We start from the raw sequence: 22,500 nt of genomic DNA on the forward strand, positions 1-22,500 counted from the left end.
TCCCTACTCTTTACCCTGCAACTAAAACTCTGCACTGCAGCAAGACACACCTGATGTATATTAAAATTTGTAACCAATACAACTTGGATTAATCCGTGGCATTCGTTGGTTCTGTTCATAGCTCCACATACTTGTCCATTAATAGTACAAAGGAGTGAACTCCAGCGTCTTCAGCAGTTGGGCACATGGATCAGGCAGCATTAGGCCTTTAACTACAGGCCTGGGGGCCGGCCTTAAAGCTGTGGGTATAATGAATGTTTACTGCTCTTTTGTGTCACTGTCTCTTTCCGCTTTGCTTTCATCCACTGGGTATTGTCTCTGTGAAAGAGCACTACAGTCTTTTCTGTGTCTGTTTGACTCGCCCTCCTGTATGCACACACACACACACACACACACACACACACACACACACACACACACACAGTATAGTTGGGGGGGGGGGGTGGGGATCAAAGACTCTCTAGCACATACCACACTGATGGACAGCAGATGCAGGGAGTGGGCTACTTTGCTGAAGTTGCACTGGCCCTGTGTCAAGTTAAGTCAAGTCAGTTTTACTATAAAGTGCCAAATCACAACAGAGGTTATCTCAGGGCACTAAGCACACATTGAAGGTCTAGACTGGAGTCTTTTTAATATTATTCACAAAGACGCAACAGGTCCTAACATGAGCGAGCACGTGGCGACAGTGAGGAAGGAACCTCGAGCAGAACCGGGCTCAGGGCGGGCGGCCGTCTGCCTTGACTGATTGGTTTAGAGACAGATAGAGAAGGAGGTAAGGGAATATGGCCCCATGCAATTTCTATATAGAGATGTTAAGTAAAAGTCGCGGTTATGGTCTTGCTCGGGGCAACAGTGTAAGTGCCAGTCTATGTTTGTTGTGTTATCAGGCGACAAGCATGCAGGGCACCCGCTTCCTGCCACAAGTTAAACAGCACAGCAACAGTGTGAGTCAGATGGTGACGTCAGAAAGACAAAGCCCCTATTAATCTCCTCACTGCTCTTTGCCAGACGTGAACACATCAGACTTTCGATGGAAATCATGAGACTGTCTCCAAGTGTATGACAAAGTGTAACCTCACGCATGAGGCTTGGAGATCATCATGCGGTGGATTCGTTGCCAGCAGCGTGTTAATTATACTCCGAGGGATCACATTTAAACTCATGATCGTATGTTAGGGCTCAGACACTTTACAGGGCGGACCGTGCACTTAGAGAAACGCACAGAACGGCCTCCTACGACCCAGTCGGTGACAAATATGCCGGAGACGCGGCTCCACCTGTTTCGTCGCGAGGTTTCCATGAAGGCAAAAGCTGGATCTCCAATCAGCTGACTGTAGCATGACAGTGTGGGAGAATGTGAGGAATGTGCTGATCCCATGTTGCTCGCGCCCCTGACCTGACCCCCCCCCCCCCCCCGATCCACCTCCTCCTCCCATTCCCCTCCAGCCTGCACAACAGCCCTGTTGTTTTAAAGGCTTTTTAACATGCAAAAGATGAGAGCAGGAGTTTTCTTAGGGAAAGTCAAGTCAGTTCAAGTGGCACAGAATCGATATTTCTCTTTTCAGCAAAATGGAAAGCTGCTAGAAGAAAAGATGAAAACACAGCACAAACATTACACTACATATCATTTCGTTGATGCTTTTATCCAAAGCAATTTGCAATACGTAGCATTTAACCATGAGGTTACAAACCCAGAACATCAAGAATCATGTGAGTACATTAGCTTAAAAAAGGCCAAACTGGTAACCAGTGAAGGGAACGGAGGAGCGGAGTAGTGTGAGTGAACTTAGGTAGGTTGAAGACCAGTCGAGCCGCTAAATTCTGGATGAGCTGCAGTGGTGTAAAGTAACGGAGTAAAAGTACTCTATTACAGTTGTACTTTTTGGGAGGATCTATACTTTCCTTTAGTATTTATATTCATCAGGACTTCCACTTTTACTCCACTACATTTGAAAGAGAAAATATATACTTTTAATTCGTTACATCGACATTGGACACCTCATTACTCGTTACAAATTATAATCTTTGTGAACCTCAGCATCTGGGGTCAAAACTTTGTAAAATTATACAGTAAATGTATATTTTTGTTTTGTTTGTCAACTGAAATAAAGCCTGGAGAGGTTGTGTGTAGGCCTACTATGAAAAGCAAGTAGCATTTTTAATTGTGGTAATTGTACTTCTACTTTTGATACATTTCAACACCACATACTTCTGATACTTAAGCACATTTAATATGAGCTACTATAAGACTCAAGTCATTTTCTTACAGGTGACTTTATATCTTTTACTTGAGCCACTTTCAGGTAAGATATCTGTACTTTTTCTCAAGTATGGCTTTCAAGTACTTTATAAACCACTGGATAGTAATAGCAGGTAGACCAGCCACGAGGAAGAAGTCTAGGCATGAGATGACAGGAGCCTGGACTAGAACCTTTGCTGCCTTCTGAGTGAGGAGTTGCAGTATCCTCCTGATGTTGTGCAGCATGTATATACACGATCGGGGTGTTGCAGCAACGTTGGCTGTGAGTTGACTGTCGAGTGTCACACCCAGGTTCCTAGCAGTCTGGGTGGGGTCTACCACAGAGTTGGCCATGTAAGGAAAAGTAGCTGGGTCTTGTCTAGGTTGATTTTTAAGTGGGAGAGATGTCAGTCAGACAAGCCGATATATATTATGTATTACTCTTATGTTCATATTATATATAAACACATTGTTATATTCTTCCCAGAATTATTTTTCCAAAATGACAACCAAGGCAGAGGTTCTCCTTGATAAACTTTGGATTATTTCAGCCTCTAGTTCCCCCCTCCTTTCCAATGACATCTTATTGATGGGAAATAATTTTAAACACCTCATGCAGGAGCTGAGAAAATAAACAGTCCAGGGTGATTATACAGCATGTTACAATCACGAGAAACTGGTCACACCCCAAATCCTCTGTAATTGAGGCTTGCCAAGCGTAAGCTTCTCTGCCGTCATACACCACTGCATGAGGAACACGTACAAGGAAGTCAGATGAATGTTTTTTCCAGGCAGAATATAGCTCCCAGCTAAATCTACATGAACAGATGCTTTGTCATTCCTGTATGAATCACATCAGTCTGCAATTTCTACTGAGGCTGTGTGCTGCCCCACAGTGGAAGGGAAAAAGAAGTGCAGTGGAGGAAAATAATCAACACAAGGTCCTGGACTGATTTATCAAGCATCCCTTTTTATTAACATCACCAGTTACAAAAAGAACATACACTTCAGTGTTAATGAACTTAGCAATAATATAGCAAGTGTTGATTACGGATGATATGGGACACTTATTCCTAGAGAACTTGCAGCAGGATTTAAAAACTTCTACACTGCTAACCTGGACCTTCCCCAGCCAGGGTCCCAGACTTCTGTCTCTCTGGAGCTGCAGTACAGATCTGACTACAGTTTGTCAATCATCTCCATGATTACAGTCACCTAGTGACCCATCTGATATGCTGAGACCCCAACAGATCTCCCTCTCCCACACAATACTGAGCCATGGTATGCATCGAGCTATGAATTAATGAATGCACGAATATGCACAGGTCTTGACAGTTTTTCTTATCAGGAAACGAACAGACAACATTGTGTGTTTCAGCAGGCCCTAATGGTACATTTAAAAAAAGACAGCTTTAAGTTAAGGAAAAAAAGGACTGAAACCCAAGTTGGAAATTTGTATCACTGCCCTCTGAACAACAGAAACTACTGCATGAAGTATTCAATGAAAAATACAGATTTTAAAGAGGAATGCCACACTGTTTAAATTATGCTGGATGTGGTATTAAGTTTAGAATAAAAATTAACCGGCTGTGATGCTGAAGAAGAGGAATGTGGTGGGAGTGGAGTAGTGTGTGTTTTGGTACAGTGTTTGGAATTAACAGTATCATCTGCCTGCTGCCTTATGGCCAAAAGTGAGTCTGGGAGTTGTTTGCCAGCGCCTCAGCCAGTTGGCAGCTGCATACAGTGCCGGTGAGGTGTCAGAGGTTTGGAGAGGGGAGGTGGCTGGATGTGACAGTACGGTGTAATGGTGGTAAGTGATGAGACCAAAGGTCATATGTGGCCTCTAAGGGGCAGTCAGGGTGGCTGCATGGGCGTGGATCCTCCTCTCACTATACCTTGGGCAGATCTTTGTCAGCCACCTGGAACAAATCACACATGTACAATGTTGAGACTTCACATTGAATTGCTGTGTGTTATAAGTAAAGATACAAGACTTTGATACTGTAATGTTGGTTTATTGTGCGATGTGAGACGGTGTAGGCTTTACCCCTTCCTGTCCCTTGGCGAGTTTCTGGCTGACGCCTTGTAGCAACTGCTGTAGGTCTCGGACTGTCTGGTTTAGACCTGCAGTCATTTTCTCCTTTCTGTCGATCGCCTCCTGTCAGAAACAGCACAGAAGGTTAAGAGGTTGGTGCAACCACCTACATGCGAATAACACAAACCACCAACTGCTACACAACCCAAAGTGCCTGGGTCTCTCACCCCCTGTGATGACGGACTGCTATTCTCTATCAGGCCATCAGCATTGTCCGTCACATTTGAGAGCTCCCCCTGAATCAGATCAAGAGACTGCTGGGCCTGTGCAAAGAACCAGAACGTTCCACTTGTTAACAATGTGACCGGAAGCTGCAAACACATCAGAAGTGTAATAAAATATAAATAAACCTTCTTACCATATACAGATCACCAGCCACCTTTTGCCTCTCGGTCTCTTCCACCTCCAGTTTGGACAGAGTCTCAGTGAGCTGGGTTTTCAGCTGGAATTAAAACGGACACTTATCACATCATTGCATGTAAATATAATCAAAACCTTGAGCCAACACAGGGTTCATCTTATATTAAAGTGCTTAAATATTTGCACGGATTCAATCTTGTCTTACTTCAGCCACAATCAAACTAAAAGTAGCCCAGTGTGAAAGAGTGCGTCAGTATGGACATTTTGCTTCAGGTATTTGAGAGAAAATGAATCCCGTTCAAGAAAGTCCAGTTTAGCGCAACACAATCCTATTTTAGACTCATCATTCACCCGTGAACTTAAACGTAATTTCTTAAGTCATCACTTACTTTACAAAGTAACCTACAAAGACTTTTGACTTGTGTGAACCAGATTGTCCAGTGCATTGTTGCTGAACAGCGCAACAACCTTTTCTTCTTTGTTTGAGCACTGATTGAAATGAATGAGGAAGTTGCATTTTTTCACAATGCTATTGTGGTTTTGAGTGCAGCCAACATATGTAACAAACTGTAAGATTGCAAAACAAAGACACAAAACAGCGACAGAAGGTTTGTGAGACAGCTGGAGGGGATAACAGTGGCAAATGGAGAATTATTTTGCCCTCTGCGAACGAGAAAAGTCCACAAGTATGCCAGTGTGTTAAAGCTCATTTATGCAGCCTTTATGTACGAAAAGAGATGCGTCCGTTTCAAACCATGTACTAACACTGCCTACATAGTTAAACGGCCTATTTTACCTTGTCATGGTTATATAGCAACATATCCACTAGAGAAAGAGGACAAAGCGGCCACGTTGTCTGTGAGGCCATAAAACCAAGTGCTAGAACAAAATAACATACAGATGACTGTACTGTCTTATAAACCAAATTTCAAAAACCATTGTTAAGGTTTTTTCCTCTTCTCCAATGATAGTGTCACTTGAACTATTGGCTACACTGCAACCCCATGATTTGCATTTTATCAGTAACCTTTCAGGCTACGTGAACAAATATGGACGAAAACAATGCAGAGTACGGACAGAAGGCTCCGCCACTTTCTAACGTTGAGCATAAATTAGCCTTTGGACAGCAGTGAGTAGAGGGCCAGTGCAGGGAGGAGAAGAGAAGAGTTAGTATGAAAGCATCACCAAGCGTGAGGGCGAGGCATCATTCATAAGCTCAGATTTTTGCTGCTTCACACGACTCCATGTGTACAGAGGTTAGGGATGATGACCCATGGATGCAGAAGAGGGAGAACACCCCCCTTCCTGTGGCAGGCAGTGTAGAGCCACCGCTGAGTAAAATAAGGACAGGTCTAAAAAAAAAAAAAAAATTAGCTCTAGCTCTAAGAGGGTGAGCAACTCTTACCAAATTCACCTCCTCATTCTGTCTGAAAGCCTCTGTATTTGAACCATCAAGTCTGGTCTGCAATTCGGTCAACAGATCTTTGAGCTGAAATTAAGTTCGAGATAACGTGTTCAATGAAGGTGAGACCGCGAATGTGAAGGTCAGCACAACTAGCACATAGTCTACGCATCTACAAAAAGGGAATCCTCTTAATATTCAGCCGTGTGGCAATAAATTAAGCACAGGATCGGGTTCTGCATGACTGTAAATAACCAACGGCCATCAATTAAGTTAGTCTGGTAAGCGGGGTAAGTCAATTTCTGCTAGAGCTCACTATGTGTTCCTTTAGTATAATAATACTTAATGGGTATGTTGGGTACTTTTAGATACCCATGTAATTGACGCACAACGCAGCTCATCCTTTTGCCACAGGTGGATGAAAGCTGTGGCATGAGGGAGGATCACAAGCAACAAAGAGGTGAACAAGTCCAGTTTCTGCTCACCTCTCTGACCTCTGTCACATAGGTGGCGCTCTCACGCTCTGCCCTCTCCAGCTCGGCCTCCAAATGCTGCTTTTCTCTTCTCAGCTACAGAACGAGGCGAGGTTCAGAAACACAGCCAACCGAGACAAAACAGTTAAAATGGCAGAAGGCTTTGAGTTTGAAAGAAATGTTTGAGAAGCGTGTTTCAAGAGTACGCACATTTTCCATATCTGCTCCATCTGTTAGTCTCTCAATCTCCAGCTCCAGAGCTGTGACTTTCTGGTTCATCTATAGGATTGGAAATAAGAAGAATGATGCATTAAAAAGAGAAAACACACAGCATTGATATCACATTAGAGATTTGGTATTTGACCTGGGAGTTGTATCCTGCTAAACCTGAATAACATACCTCTCCGGCTTCGCCCTGCGCCGCATCCAGCTTCAACCTCCAGCGAGACTCCTCCTGCTCCACGCTGTTCTGGAGGCGTTGCAGGATACCCTCCTATGGACACAGCTCAGTTTAATCACAGATACAGCACAACTGGGCAACTGTGAACGTAGCGCAAAAAACGCAGCTCACCGTCTCTGCCAACACCTTCTTGTACGTCTCACAGTCTTTCTGTAGGATCCTTTGGGATTCTTCAGCTTCTTTCAGCTTCTCACCCATGCCCTGGTTAGAGAGAAAGAGTCGTTGATATCAAATGCCTACAAAAAGAAATTATGCTCGACTTTATACATTTCTTCTTTGTTTACCTCAGAGTCCCCTGATGCAGGGGCGGACTGTGCAGCTGAGTTTTCAGCTACTGTCTTCTCGAATTTGTGAAGCCACTCCTCGTGGTTCTAGAAGGAAGGAGATAACCAACAAAATCAACACACAGGAGGAAAATTGCAACGAAGTAAAGAGGCATATTTAAACAAAATCTGGACGGAGAAAAAAGTCCAATAAAATCCATACCTGTTCAGTGGGCAGAGGCACATGGGGCAGAAGTCTGTGCAGAACATCTCGACACTCGGCCTGAAATGCTGCCAGCGTTGTCTCGTTCTCCTAAACAATGATGGGAAGGGGCAAAAACAAATGTATGGAGAGTTTGAACGCTGGCTGTTTAAATAATTTGGTCAATTTGACGACAGGTTCCAGTGGTCATGTGAGCGGATATGACCACCACCCTTATTCTAATCTAAATAATCTTGTTTTAAACCAGTCATGACACATTCATTCATTTATCAGGCTGCTCCAATCAATGTCACAGGATTGATTTAGGTAGCATTTTAAAGGATAACTGTAGGGCACTGGGATAAACACTGTCTCACTCGCAAATGCAACTAGCTGCAGCAAACATCAGCATCTTTAAATACGCCACACCTACAACAAATGTCTGCAACCTCAGATTCTGAGCATATCCCGGTACTAAAATCCTCCTCGAACCACAAGTGCATCAATCTGCTTTCCTCCAACTGCACTAAGCACCTTGAAACTCTTCAAGAAATAAGAAAAAAGGTAGCTATCAGTCCTGCCACAATGGGCCGCCATCATGCACTGTCACTCTGAGGCCTGGAGGGAAGAGGTATGCCAAACGCTAGCCAGCTGGCACTGCGACCACTATTCACATTAACACACTGTGTCACAAGGCAGATCTGAGACAAGTGTTGAATTCAGCCATGCAGCATGCACTGACAGTACACAACAGCTGCCAAGGAACACCCAGGCTCAGCTACGAGAAGCTGGCTTCTACTGTACACCGATGGCAGAGGAGCAGCTGCTGTGTTGATGGTTCAGCATGTACCCTTCGCTAGTGTATGTGTGTGTGGGGGGGATGGCAAAAATATACACGTCACTGATATATATATATATATATATATATATATATATTGTAACGGACTGGGTTTATATATATATATAGCTATCTGGTAGCTCACTATGTCTGTATGAGGAGACTCCAAGCACATGGAATGTTCTGTAGTTGTTGTTGTACTTGGAAAAAAATACGTTTCACTATTGAAAACAGATCATTGAGAAATATATGGATACTGTTGCATTTCAGCAAAAAGTTTTGAATGATCATACATCGTTGAAAAGTGATCAACTACATTGAAATGAAAGTGAACTCAACAGATTTTCCATTGCTGATTAACTGGTGATGTCGACACAATGGATGTTACAAAGCAGAATGGGGGAAATCATGCGAGAAATGAGTCATATGACTAGGGTTGCAAAGGGGCTGAAAATTTCCGGTAAATATTGAGGCCTGCTGTAGTGTGCAGGACTAGTCAGGTAAGTTTCGATGATATAACTGGGGGAAATATATTAACATGCTGATTGAGGATGTTCATCTGTTCATCTAGCCTATTTCTATTCATTTATCCATCAATTGTAAATATTTTTAAAGACGATTCCAATTGTTTGGCCAACTATTTATATCTCTGGCATTGCATTAGTGTTTTTTTACAAGCTGTTTTTCTCATCTTATTCTACAGAACACTCCACGTGCACTATCTCATGTGTGGAGGCATTTCACCCCAGCCAATGTAGAAGGAAAGGCTGTGTACATTTGCAAATACGATGCAAAGACCTATGTTAAGAATGACACAAAGATCCAAAAGCATATAGTCAAGTGTCCAAAGTTTCCTCAGGGTTCAAATCAGCCTATGACAAAACAAAATGTCTATATTTATGTCTGTATATGACAAGGTAAATACAGTTAGTATAAATTACCCACACAATTTTTTTCTGTTAATTTCCATGGAAAGTTTCCCACTTTGAATATTCCCGGAATTTTGCAACCCTACACATGACAGAAAGACAGGAAGTTGCAAAATGATTCTCAATCTAACGGCATCTAATGAAATCGTTTAAAAGTCTCTGCACACTCATTTCCAAGCCATCAGCCTGACTTAAGGCAAAATCTTTAATATTTCGAAAATTATGTATGCTTAAAATAATAATTAAGTTCATACAGTCTGTGATTCTACAGGTATGTACCATCAGCTCACCATACAGCCAAATAATGACTGGAGGCCTAAACACAAAGGGGGCAAGAGTGAGGTAAATGAGTATGCAGCTTTTTTATGAATGATGGTGGGGGGAGAAAAATCTCACGGAGTCAATTATGGCAAAAAAAGGATTGGAAATAAGAAGCTTCCCCCCTCAAAGATCATTTGAGGGGGGAAGCATCAGATTGGAACTAGAGTGAAGTAGGCTGCGGTGGGGTTGTCGAACCTTGACAGCTTTGCTGAGTTTTCCTTGAAGCATGGACTCGGTGGCAGAAAGAGCTTCCATTGCACTCCAGTTTTTCTCCCGGAGCTCCTGTTTTGGTCAGTTCCAGAAAAATACTACTTTCAGTTCAGCCTCGGGAAGAATGTATTCAGTGACCCTTTAATACAGACTGATAGAATAACACACCGAATGCATGTCTCTCAAAAATCACTACACTCAGCTTTCCTCCCAATACTCCAACGGCTAAAAATAAGGATGAGCAAATCACATCGAGAGCCCAAGTCTCACACCTCGTGCAAAAAAGTATAGTAACGTGTTCTGTAAGCACTTACTATTTAAATGAATGCAATGCTGTCCCTATAAATATGCTTTTCATGTCAAGTATGCCAAATAAAATAAGAGGTATGCAGATGATTATTGCTCTGAATCACCCACAAGCACAGACAAGCTTGCTCAAACAGTCATGGCCAAAGGAGAGCATAACTAGAGTAGGATGGAAGCCTTGTTATGTGACACTCTGCTTTAAAACAATCCAAATCAAAATAGACATCTACTGATGTGTAAAATCATGTTGCAAACACAACTGAAGTGAAATACATCTTTCTAGTCTGCTTTAAAATATCTGTTTGAAAGAAGAAAGAAAAATAAAAGAAGTGAGACTAAGTGGCGGTGGAAAAGAGGGAGTGTGGTCGTTTACAGTCAGGTGCTTGTGACAGGGCGGTTTCAGGGTACCACACAAGATAGGGTGGATATCTCGCAGGGCTAGACCACAGTAGTCACTGGTTTTATATAGCTCAGGTGGTCACAGTACATAACCTACGTTGTTCTTCTTCCTTTGCAGGTCCAGCGAGTCCCTCAGCTCCGCCACCTCACCCCGCAGATCTGCCATCTGCTGCTCCTTCTCTGACAACCTGAAAGGCAACATAACGACTTGTTATAAACCTGATCGTGTAATAAGGTGTATTACCTGCATAAGAAAAATATGTAATAATATGACGTGGCATGTTACTCACGCTGCACGAAGCTCTGGGTTTGGCCCTGCTGATTGCAACTGCTGTTTGAGGAAAACAAAAACAAAACAAAACAATTTAACCGACTAAAATCTGAATTTGACCTCATTTGTCAAAATTGATATCTAAATTTAACATCAATTATACCATTGAGAGTTCCATCTGCAAAATCCAACTATCCTAATACATCTAATTAAATGCTTAATTGAGAGTATTTAAATTCTCGATTTAAACCAGGAAATGTGTCACACTTTGCACTCAGTTTTTTTGAAAGCCTCCCTCACCTGCTCCATCTTCTCACTCATGTCTTTAGTCCGTGCCTCCAGCTCAGCTTGCAGCATCTGGATCTGCTGGTCCTTCGCCACGAGGCTGTGAGTTAGATTTGCTCATCATTAGACCAATATGTCAAGGCTACAGTGGAGGACTGCAAGGTGATCTGTTGGGTTAACTCACTGAGCCTGGAGTTCTTGGAGGTGAGCAGCTGAGTTGGTCAGCTCATCTGGGATCTCCTTCTGTCTCAGCTGCTCCATTTCTGCCTGCAGGGCGGCCAACTGCTGCTCCACAGACTGGGAGAAAAAAACCCTGCTTCAAACAAGAGTCCAAAAGTACAATGCCTAAACCTAATATTTCATTGATCAGAGAAAAGTCCAAACCTCAACGTTCTTGTCTCTGGTAGAAATGCAGTCTTGTGCTGTCTGTAAACTCTCCTCCATTGATTTTAGCTTCACGTCTTTCTCTTGGACCCTACAAAGCACAGTGAGACATGGGTTCATGGCACAGAACTATTTTAAATCTCTAAACATCTGCTGATATTTACATGTATAATGCTATCTTTACATTTAATCCTGTACAGCCACGTGTGGCAGCAGAAAACTGAATACTATCGTGAGTGAGTTTAGGGAGTGTCCTGAGGTGCCATGAGGAATACGTTTTGATATATTCCCTAACAGCAACGAGTACTTTGAAACATGCGATTATGACTTAAATCATCTCCTTTTCATCTCAGCTGTTTGCTAAGCTGCTGCCACCAAATGATTGGACCTAGATCATTTTATATCCATCTTGTCTGCATGTGTTGTGGACAAGGGTGGGTGAACATAAAACTTAGGTAACTGATACATTATCATGAACCAGTGTTTCCCATTAATTATCTAGAACTACTCTAGTCTGTGTACCCGTCACTCAGGCTCTGTCGAATGTGACCGAAAAACTGTGTGCATGGGCAGGGGCTCCTGTTTTACCGCTATAGACTGAATCATTTCTGAGGGAAACACTGCATGATGCCTATTCACATGTGTACAAGCATACTTCACGGATCTTACTTGCTCTGGAGCTCCTCCACCATTGACTCTGATGAGGCCTGTGGTTTGGGGGGGAACAAAAATATTACAGAATAAGATGCAAGACTCACGAAATCCAGTTTAATGCAGATTTAATTTCAACTTACCTGCTCTGCCGAATGTCCCTTAAGACTCTCGATTTCTTGTTTTAGTGCCTCATTCTCTTCTCTTACAGCCTACATCAGAAAAATAATGGATTTAAAACTTTGACCCATCACAGATTGCGATTACAAGGCAAGCTACAGAATGCAGTGTCAGTTAAAAGATGCTGATGCGAGTCAAATGCAGATCTGTCACTGTCTCTCTAAATCCGGAGGAAACCGATACCTTGAGCTCTTCTTCCTTGTTGGCCACTTCAATCAGCCCCTTCTCCAGCAGGTCCTCCACAGTTTTCATGTTCTCCTCTTTTTCCCGGACACTGGGTAGGAAGCAATGTTTTACAAAGGTCTACGTTATTTTTAATTAACACGGATTAACAAGTTTAACCAGTTGGGAGGGTTAAAAATATGTCCCAGTTCTCACACAGACCTGTTCTGGAACTGGTCCAACACCAGCTGGGACGCAGTCTGCATGAGGAGAATCAATGGCAGACAGAAGGAGAGGGTGTGTCAAAAAGAAGAACACATTCCTCACATAACATAAGGGCGTTTGGAGCAAATTAAAATATCAAGGGACAACTAACCTGATCAGAAATCTGTGCCTGCAGATTATGAACCTCTGCCTTCATTGACATGTTGTCATTGTGCATGGCCTGAGGAAGTGAAGACGATAGGCCATTAATATCTATACATTTAAACCACAGGCTCTGACACTTTATGATATTTGAACATGGTCATGGCGCACCTAATTCTGTTTTATATTTGTAAAACAATTTCATAAGATATATGGACTTGGCAGCAGTCAATGTACAACAGCCCATCCTCATTCTGGCAGGGCAGTGTGCATTGTTTTCATCCTTTTTCCTGCTCAGCACATTGTAGAACAAATTCCTGCAAACTAATGAACCCATGCAATGTTGGTATAGGTCCAGATGATGCACTCTTGTGACTATACCTGCATGTCAGTTTCTCTACCGGCCATACAGCTCCTCTCAGCATTTAGAGAATCCTCCAGACTCTTCCTCTGCAACTCCTTTTCAGATAATCTGGTCAGAGATGGAGAAGAGTTGGGGGAACACATGAAAAAATTGCAAACTTTAAATATAATCATTTTATCTGAAAATGTAAGACTTTTTTTCTTACAGCTTCTGTAGCTCCTCGATGTGAGAGAAATGAGTAGCCTAAATGAGAAGAAAAGAGATCTCATTAGCCTACAAATTTACAGGGGGGGGATTAGTCTTACTAAACATAGGTAAAGGAGGTTGACCCATATACCTGTGAAGACATCTGGGCTAGCAGATTCTCATTCTGGGCTTGCAGATTCTCATTCTGGACCTGGAATACCTTGTTTTCATTCATAAGCTCCTGTTAGAACAAAGACAGTGTTGTCAGTGTTAGCAAATACTGGATGTGAGTGTTGCTCTGCTTCATAGAGAATTTTGTTATGATGATTTTGAGTATGCAATGTTTCGGTGACTCACCTGAACACGTTCCTGCAGTGAGTCGTCAGGCATACTGTGCTGGGACATCTCCATAAGCTCCCTCACTCTCTGCTCAAGCCGCTCCTTCGAGACCATGGCGTCAGTCAGGCTGGTGTGTAGAGTCTGGATCTCCTTGTTCTTGTTGTTCATCTCTGTCTCGGCTGCCAGCATCTGGCTGTGGAGCTCTGCAAACATGCACACACGGAAATTGAGATGCTGAAGGAAATCTGACTCTACCTAGTTGTGTAAGAGTTCTCAACAATGGCATATTATGTTTTGATACCTTGTTTAGAGGCCTGAAGGTTCTCTCTCTCAGCATTAACATTGTGGAGGAAGTTCTGCAGTTCTTCCCAGCGTCTCTTGGCATCCTGCAGTTGGGCCTTAGGGTCGAGAGATAAATGGAAATGAATTCACTTTTATCCTGAACATTACCTGAGAGCTTCACGAGTCGGGCAAGTGAACATGGATAATTGGACATGCTTGTGCTTTTGAGAGGGAGCCAGAACTCAGAAACCCAAGAAGTCCAGTTGCGTAAGTAAACGTGAACTACGTAAGGGAGCTTAAACCCTCAATCTGGTTTTGTTAGAACTAAGATATTGAATTATTTCCATATTCTTCTCTCTTACTGACAATACCAACTTTGTCAGGTAGTTGGTGACGCTTGATCTGTACAAACGCCATCATAATTTCAACAAGACCAGGAATCTCTAGCCCGTCTTTTTCTTCAAGAATTCAAACAGAGCACCCTTTGTCTTAATAAGTTAGAGGTAACTCTACGTTGCAAAACATGTGAAACATCTTTTTTCTTTGTAGCATCCCATTCCCATATTCTCTGCTGAGACTCGAGCCAGCAACTTAGATTTCCATCTTTGATCGTGAAAAGACAGGAAAGCCTGATGTGGGTGTTTAGCAGGAAAGGGCTGTTTATACACTGCACAAAGCCTCAAACATTCCTGCTTCCAAAGCCAACACAATCCTCCAAGCCCAGGTTCTGTTTCCCACAACCCTCCCCAGGATTTCCACTACACCCTCCTCCCTTTTCCCTGGTAACGCTGCCACACCCTCCGACCTGATTTAAAAGCTGTGCGAAATACTCAGGTTTTGTGTCGCTCAGTTCGTTTATGTCTCAGCTGGGGAAACTGAGGCAGGGTCTAAATAAACACATTGTACATCTGGATTAGCGTACCTCCAGCTGGGACACGTTCTGCTTGTAGCTGACCTCCAGTGACTTCCTCTGGTGCTCCTCCTGCTGCAGCTTGCCGTTGTTGTCTGCCAGCTCTTTCATCAGACCGGCGTACTCAGAACGCAGCTTGTTCAGCTCTGCTGAATTCCTATCAAGAAACACACACACAAGAATGTGTTTTGACAACCATTAATGGGGCTCTATAGAGAGAAGAGGTTGATGAATTATAAAATATATAGCCTGCATTATCAAGAGTCTTTAAAGGGAACAATCTATAATGTTACAATAGGAATACAAAGACAATGAGCTGAAATTTTAATATGAATTGAATCGCACGGTATGACCAGTAGATTTGTATCTATTGTAATGTGGCACTGACTTGCTCTCCATCTGGTTGGTGGCCGAGCTGACCGCGTCCCTCAGGATGCTGTTCTCCTGCTGCAGGCGAGTGATCTGGCTTTCCATCTGCTCCCTCACCTGTTGGAACTGTGCAAACAATAAGGTTCAGTCTCCATGCAGTCTTGTGAAGAACGTGATTCACATTTTTAAACACAACTGAATCAATCTCGCGACAAACAAGAAACTAAAGCCCTCACCTTTATCTGCATGGTCTGGTTGTCCTGGTAGCTGCCCTGCGCCTTGGCCTGGAATCCACCCAGTTCTTTCTCCATGGCTGCACGTTGCTCTCTCATCATGGCCTCCACCCTTCCTGTCTTTTGCTTCTCCACGTGAAGCTCCTGCAGTGCAAGGTTATATAGCATGTAAGGCACATTGCTGTAAGCTAAGGAATTGTTGAGGTATGAATAATGAGCTGGAGACTGACGACTAATCATATTGTGCATTTCATTGAGAAAACATGGGTATCTAGACCTGGCTGAGTTGTTTCACTTTGTCCTTGGCAATGGAAGCCTCCTCCTGGAAGGTTGATAGGAGTCGCTCTCTCTCCTGGGCAGCTGGGTCAGGCCTGGCTGCAGACTGGTAGTGAGAGATAGATATTTAGTTAAAATTACCAGGTCTCCTGCCAACTGCATATGGACCCTTTTACACAAACAACTGATTCAAATGAATCACTTATGAATGTCTCACTTTGTGCCAGGCATCCAAAGCACCGGGACTCTTTTCCCTGAGGAGGGCCAGCACACTGACGGCCTCGGCCTCCGACAGAGCCAGACTGGACAGACCAGACAGCAGCTCCTTCAGTTTCACCTCTGTGTTCTCTGTTAAAATACAAAAGACACAGGCGGGAGTTAGGTAGATGTTTGTATGGCTGAAAATAAAATAGAAAAAGAAACCAAGACTTTATCAGAGTTGTTATTTTAATCTTACCTTTGTCAGTCTCATTCTTCTGTTTCTTTCCAGCCCCTTTGGACGGTGCATCGTCATTTTGAGCAGCCTGGTGGTTGGCAGAAGCCGCTGAGTCAACCAGAACGTGGGCATCATCTACTGAATTTGAGAATAAAAGGGTTGATTACAACTGATTACTATTTCAGCACATATCTTTAAGAAACAGACACATAACTAAACATGAGGAATATCCTTATCACCATGCTCGGCTTTTTGCTTCTTGGCAGAGTTCTTCTTCTTCCCAGCAGTAACAGTTGGGGTTGCACCGTCCAGAACCTTGGTTTCAGCCACAATGGGAACTTCCTTCTTGACTGGAGCTGGAGCCTGCTCTGCTTTAACCTCTGGCTGCTGCTCATCCACTGGAAAAGGGACAAGCAAAGGTAGATTACTGTCACTGTCAGACGATGTGCCATGAGAGTGACCAAAAGACAATTTTCAAACATCATAAAATACCTGGGCTTAACCTATTTACTTGATGCAGCTACTCACACTTTTCTTGATAAACTCAGTGTGACTTGATGAAAAGTATTTATTGAATGAAACTAGTAGTTTGAATTTTCTGTTTTCCAAAGAAACACAGCAACACATTGCCGCACTCTTGTTTTCTTACCATGCTCTGTTTTTTGCTTCTTCCTCCTCTCCTTCTTCCCAGAGATCTGAGGAGGTGTCTGAGCCTGAACAGGAGCCATTTGGACCTGGACCTGAACCTCAAGCTGGGGAGAGGGTGGGCTGGACTGTTTGCTCGCAGCCAGAGGTGCCTCGGCCTTGCGGCTGACCGGCTTGGATCCGTTCACTTCTGGCTCCTCAACGGACGGAGCTGTAGCTGCAGCGGCAGCAGCGGCGGCAGCTGCAGCAGCCCTGGCAGCCTTTTTCTCCTTCTTCTTTCTCTCCCTTAGACCGGCAGGAGCCTCAGTTGCCAGCGGAGCAGCCACATAAGGAGTAGGAGTTGGTGGAGAAGGATCTGGTGCAGCCACAGGTTCAGTTTCCTCCTCTCCCTCTAGAGTGGAATTGTTGGCGCCATCAGCAATATCAAAGTCACGCATGTCCTCTTCAGACTCTCCTCCGCCACCTCCACTGCCTCCGCCGCTGTTACTTTCCTTCTTCTTGCTCTTCTTCTTTTCATTCTTCTTACGAGTGTCTGGCCTGGATGGTGGCAGCTTGAGGTCACGTTTCTGCCTGGCCAGCACCTCATCGTAGGAGGTTTCCTTCATGAAGAGCCAGAAGAACAGGAACATGAGGGCGATGACCAGAGAAGGGGCCAGGATGAGCAGGTACTGCGAGTCATAGATATCCAGCGCCATTCTAAATAAAAGAAAAAAGACACAGGGAAACCAGACCCCACTTAGCACAGTCAACACCAACAGTTATAAAGCAGATCTGCCCGATTCAAAGATATACATCTGCTAATATTTAACATATAGCGTGTGTTTGACATTATGGCAACAGATTTATGCAAGCAAAGGCTATTCAAATGCAGTGAAGAACATAAGAGCTAAATGTTTTGATGTACTGTTCATGATTCTGTGAATTCAGCTTGCTGCTAACATTCTATCCAAACGAAATCCTGCTGCAACTGCCTGGGCTCTTGAGAGAATGTTGTTTGCAGGTCAAGCGCTGTTACTAGCCCTGGCTATTCAGCGACGTGTGAACAGGTGTCTATACATCACTCATGTTCAGAGGGTGTAAGTGAGAGGTGTCGCACTGACAACCCGTCTTCTTTTAGTGATATGATCCAATTAGGGCAAAACTTCCTCCTGCCACAAAGCTTGATACCCTCTTTGCCTTTATATAGGTTCATAGAATTTTGAAACATTTGTAAGATGGTTGAAAAATGGTAACAAAAATCAACCACTCCCACCCATATTGGCTTGAAGGTTATAAAATAGGTCAAACGTATCAGAGACAAGTAGGCTAAAAAGAACAGAGCTCACAGCCTGTTTTAGTCACTTCCCCTCCTCAGCCCCCACAAGGACGACATGGTGGTGTTCCAAACTCATATCAGGATGAATTTGCGAGAGGCAAAAATACATCCACATGCAAGTGTCACCCGCTGAGGTCTGATGCAGCTGCAGTTTGGGCCCCTGCCTACTTTAAGCCTAGGGAGAGGAGGTTCCTCTTCCAGCGTGAGCAAAGTTTACAGAGTCAAGAGGGCCTGAGATTTCAGCAGTTTAGCATCTGGCAAAGATATTCTTAGGAACGATGCATTTGTTGTCTCCTCGCGGCATAAACAGTCATTGCTATGGCGTAAGAAAGAACTAGGATGGAATCAATGCAGATAAAGAAGAAATAATATAAAACACACAATGTGTCTAGTAGCTCACAAGAAGTCACTATAAAACCAAACAATTGCAAGCATTAGCAGTTTCTGATAATTTGCCATTATCTGGTAAAAAAAACAAAGTCCTGCACAATGGCTTCTAAGATGAAGTGGACTTAAGGCAAATATCACTGTACAGTTTGAAACCATTTATTTGAGCTTCAATAGCTATTTGTAGGATGTAATTCTTGTTAATTCTGAGATTTATCAATGGGTTCTTCTTCATTATGATTGCCAACTAGATAATAAAAGAAGTTGTATGGCATTCATCTTCTTTGCATTTGTCTTTCAAAGGGTTTAACCTGGTCATCATCAGTTCCATACACTTCACCAACCCTTTTTTCTGTTTAATCAGCATGGTCACACCCCAGATGCCAAGGTTGCATTACAAGTACTGAGATGGTTGTTGCAGTTTTTCACAATCAGTGATAATGAACCTGGAAATCAGTGTCTTTCGCAATTACATAGCAAGCTCTGGGTGACAGCATCAGCAGAGAACGTCAGCAACAGTGAGTGACCTGATGACGTGCTGCACAATCCCATCCTGTACCCAACAAACGTGCCAGTGGCGTGGTAGTCACTGTCGTCAAGCAGACCTCATTAGTAATTTGGATTAAGGAGATTACCCATGATAATACATTTAAGAATAACTTTCTACTGCAGGGCTTCCTGGGGACTGAAAGGCTTAGGCTATAGTTTGATGTCGACTCAGTTTTCACTCCCATCTCCAAAAACCTCGGATCAATACGTCTTCCTCAGAACTAGTGATGCGTATTTCCAGGTCGGGGCTTCGAAGCGTGTCGAGTGATCCAGGAAGATCTTTGTGGAGGGCGTATCTAGGCTTGTGTTGATGACGTATGTGGTGACGTTCAAAGCCTCGCGAGCCTATGGTCGCGAGCCGGCCGTATCACGTGACTAAGTCAGGAAATTGGACGCGGGTTTGGCGTGCGATTCTAAATATAAGGGGCAATGGACACCATATTATTAATTTCATAATTTATGTATCGGCATCACAAACATCATTCATTAATTTATTCAATTCAAAGCTTCACACACCAAAGCCATGGTGTCATTTTAATCACTCTGCTTGTTTTACATTTATTGTCCATTTGACTTGATGGATGGAAAGTGTCTATGCTTCATGAAGCTTCATCTCAGTATCACTACCTGAAGGGTTAAAATGTTCGTTTTCTAGTTCAAGCTTTTCCTCCAAGCGTAACAAATACACAGGTCCAAATTACATAACATTTCTAAAACCATTCTCTCAATGGTTTTTGTTATATAACATTTCCAGAAGGGCCTTGAATCACCCAAATACATTTAACTGGTTGATTATGATTTGTTTTACATTCAACATTTCTATGTATACTCATTATGCTACAGCTGGGGGCAAACTCATCAACATTATGACAATAATCATGTTAATTGTGAGGAGGATTGTGAATACATTAAGACTTTATTGGAGGTATTATTATCTGCTTGTCTGCTGTAAAGTGTTTCCTAAACTGTGGTCTCATAAGAAGTTGTGTCAGTCCTATAATACAGCCTCATGTTAATAGATAAACCAAGCACTAGTGCTACTGGGCAGTATATAATAGGACGGTCTAAAACCTGCACAAGAACTAGCCCGACCACTATGCAGCTTTAAGAAAACAGGACCAACGACAAAGAGGAGCTATGGAACAGTATGTACTGAGATGGGAACGGGTTACTTTCTGTGGCTTCCAAACCAGGAAATAATTTTCTTATGTAACCGTTACTGTATGTTTAGGAAAGGTCCATGTCAGACCATATGAAGCTGTTAAATAACTCTTAAAGCAACATTGCCTCTTGGCATATAAAGTATGGGTGGAGTAAGTAGTAAGGAGCTGTAAAAAAAAATGTGAAGCCTGCGTGCTTTCTTTCAGAGTGCAGAGTGGAAGGTGTGTGAGTTTCCTTGTGCAGCCCGAGCCTTGTCCCAGCATCAGAATGAGCCCAGAGGACAAAGCACTCTCGGGCTGTTGGCTCCCCGGAATCTGGCCACTTGGCTGGACGGGCCTCTTGATTTGGCAGGCATGGACACAGAGGGAACTCCTGATGATTACCAGGACCCAAAAAGCAGCACAGACAGTACTTGGGGAAAACTAGGTCACGACATAAACTTTCACTTTAAGAGGATAATAATGTTTGTCTATGAGTAAGTGAATAACTTTGGAAAGTGTAAGGGTCACAAAATCCACAGTTTGTTAGAGACTAGCGCCTGGGCGAAAACATTATGTTCAGGCAACAAAACTAAGACGAATAAGAGCCACAATGGTTATAATCTATTGATATGTATTAATTCCTGAGCTACATCAATTATGAAACAACTTCTACTGTATATTGTCGGCAACTTTAATCCAAATAGTTATAGGGATTACAGGCTATTAAAAATAATCTAGTTTGTAGTGATAAGTAGGACCAATGGCAAATAAATATGTCTGAATAGTTCAACTATAATGATTATAATCTGACACATGGCCTTTATCAGTATCCAGGTAAAAAGTGAGCAGACAGAGGCAAAGTATATATATATATACAGACATCATCCGGCTTTACAGGAAAACATTAACAATAAGGCGTAACTCTGAAAGGCTCTGATCCTTCCAAGGAGGCTGTAACAAGGAAACTTTGGAGCTGAGACACCAATTTAAGTAAGACACCATAGATAAGAGTTTATCTAAATCATCAAGGAAATGGATAATGCCAACAAGACAGAACTGACAGCATGCCAAAAGAAAGAGGGGGAGATCAGGAGAACCTCCATGTACTAAATTGATGTTCCGACCACTCAGGTTGAGAACTAAATGTCCCAGCATGCTAGGTCGTGTCAGATCCTCGGCCTCGTACAGACTTACAGAGACTACTGACACGTAATGGCAGCTGTTCTTCCTCTGAGGAAAGACTGCCTGTAGATACAGCCTGTAATCACTGGGAAAGCAGATCTAATCTTCCTAGCTCAGTTAGCTTCCAGGCTAGCTCCCAAGTCACACGTTATGATGAAACGAAGCATGAAAACGCGAACGCTGAGACCCACATGTCGACGGGGGACTCACTTCTCCAACACGGCCCGGCACGGAATGCTTACAACGGTGGGGTCTCAACGTGGCCGTGCGTTTGAGTGGTTTAAATGATAGTTAGATCAGCACAGAAGAAGGTTTGTGGACACTCAAGTTCAGACGAGCTACACGTCGGCGCTATGAATGAGCTAGCTAACATAAACGCTAGCCAAATATCTTGAGCCGGCCAATTCAATTTTTAGCACAGAGAAAGTAAAAAAAAAAAAAAAAAGTGGATATCAACGATAAAAATGTGAACAGGGACGCCCAAGTTTGTGTCTCCCCACCCAGCTTTGAGAACCGTGTGGAGGCGTGGATCGCTGCCCCACACGGGCCTCCTCTCGCCGGTGACCCAGCCTCCCCGTCGCCTAAAATCTCTGACCCGCTCCGCGGCTCCGTTCTTAAGGGTGAGTCCTGAGGGCCGTTCCCAGGCCTGGGTACGGAGCTTCGCAAAGACCGGGACGAGCCGCCGTTGATTTGGATTTGAAAAGAAAATGACAAAATGTCGGAGGAGGCAGCTGCTTGTCACATACCTGTAGCTTGAGTGCGACGCTCCCGCAGCCAGAGGTGAAATGGCGTTGCCGTGTGCAGAGTGACTCCGGCGGCCGCTGACTTCCCGGGGCAGCAGCAGCTCCTGCCTGCTTCTCTGTCCGTAACCGGATCTGCTGCTTCTGGTTAGCGGGGGCGGGTCACCGTCAGGCGGCGAGGGGACGCTTGTTTTGCAACGCGGGGCACGCCGAGCGGAGACGTGCGATTGGACGAACGACGGCCCCGCCTTCACGGGACATCCTCGTTGTTAAAACATTTTTAAACAGACAAAAGCATCCAGGGGAGTGGTCACTGCACTTCCCTAAAGTCTGAAGACACGTCACT

General features: G+C 43.6%; 1 protein-coding gene across 4 annotated transcripts; it reads right to left on the minus strand.

The window, feature by feature from the left end:
• Positions 1–3,192: 3,192 nt before the first annotated feature.
• Positions 3,193–22,295, minus strand: ktn1 (kinectin 1). 4 transcript variants are annotated; one of them, XM_053434124.1, is made up of 36 exons: positions 22,161–22,295; positions 16,844–17,535; positions 16,434–16,592; positions 16,216–16,329; positions 15,976–16,106; positions 15,760–15,864; positions 15,486–15,626; positions 15,269–15,375; positions 14,893–15,037; positions 13,990–14,086; positions 13,707–13,891; positions 13,501–13,590; positions 13,369–13,406; positions 13,181–13,271; positions 12,810–12,878; positions 12,656–12,693; positions 12,455–12,545; positions 12,235–12,303; positions 12,110–12,147; positions 11,441–11,531; positions 11,241–11,353; positions 11,072–11,156; positions 10,791–10,831; positions 10,598–10,688; positions 9,781–9,867; positions 7,519–7,608; positions 7,317–7,403; positions 7,144–7,233; positions 6,973–7,065; positions 6,783–6,851; positions 6,585–6,668; positions 6,103–6,186; positions 4,696–4,779; positions 4,505–4,600; positions 4,290–4,400; positions 3,193–4,161 (listed from the first exon to the last, which is right to left on the minus strand). In XM_053434124.1, exons 2-36 carry the CDS (start codon positions 17,532–17,534, stop codon positions 4,132–4,134), a joined length of 3,825 nt encoding a protein of 1,274 aa, XP_053290099.1. In that variant the 5' UTR covers position 17,535; positions 22,161–22,295; the 3' UTR covers positions 3,193–4,131. The 4 variants fall into 4 exon arrangements, with proteins under 4 accessions (XP_053290099.1, XP_053290098.1, XP_053290101.1 ...); XM_053434123.1 differs by having other exon boundaries at positions 16,216–16,332; XM_053434126.1 differs by lacking the exon at positions 9,781–9,867 and having other exon boundaries at positions 16,216–16,332.
• Between the last annotated feature and the right edge of the window lie 205 nt (positions 22,296–22,500).

This window comes from Pleuronectes platessa, chromosome 11 (genome assembly GCF_947347685.1).
Source record: "Pleuronectes platessa chromosome 11, fPlePla1.1, whole genome shotgun sequence".
NCBI lineage: Eukaryota > Metazoa > Chordata > Actinopteri > Pleuronectiformes > Pleuronectidae > Pleuronectes > Pleuronectes platessa.

Bases quoted from the DNA above. Each gene is read 5' to 3' on its own strand.
- ktn1 (XM_053434123.1), bottom strand. From the start codon at position 17,534: ATGGCGCTGGATATCTATGACTCGCAGTACCTGCTCATCCTGGCCCCT. The intron at 15,038-15,268 runs GTCAGTGCCACA...GTTTCTTGATAG, and splicing joins ACCAACCAGATGGAGAGCAA to GAATTCAGCAGAGCTGAACA. The intron at 6,187-6,584 runs GTGAGCAGAAAC...ACTTAATTTCAG, and splicing joins ATGTGACAGAGGTCAGAGAG to CTCAAAGATCTGTTGACCGA.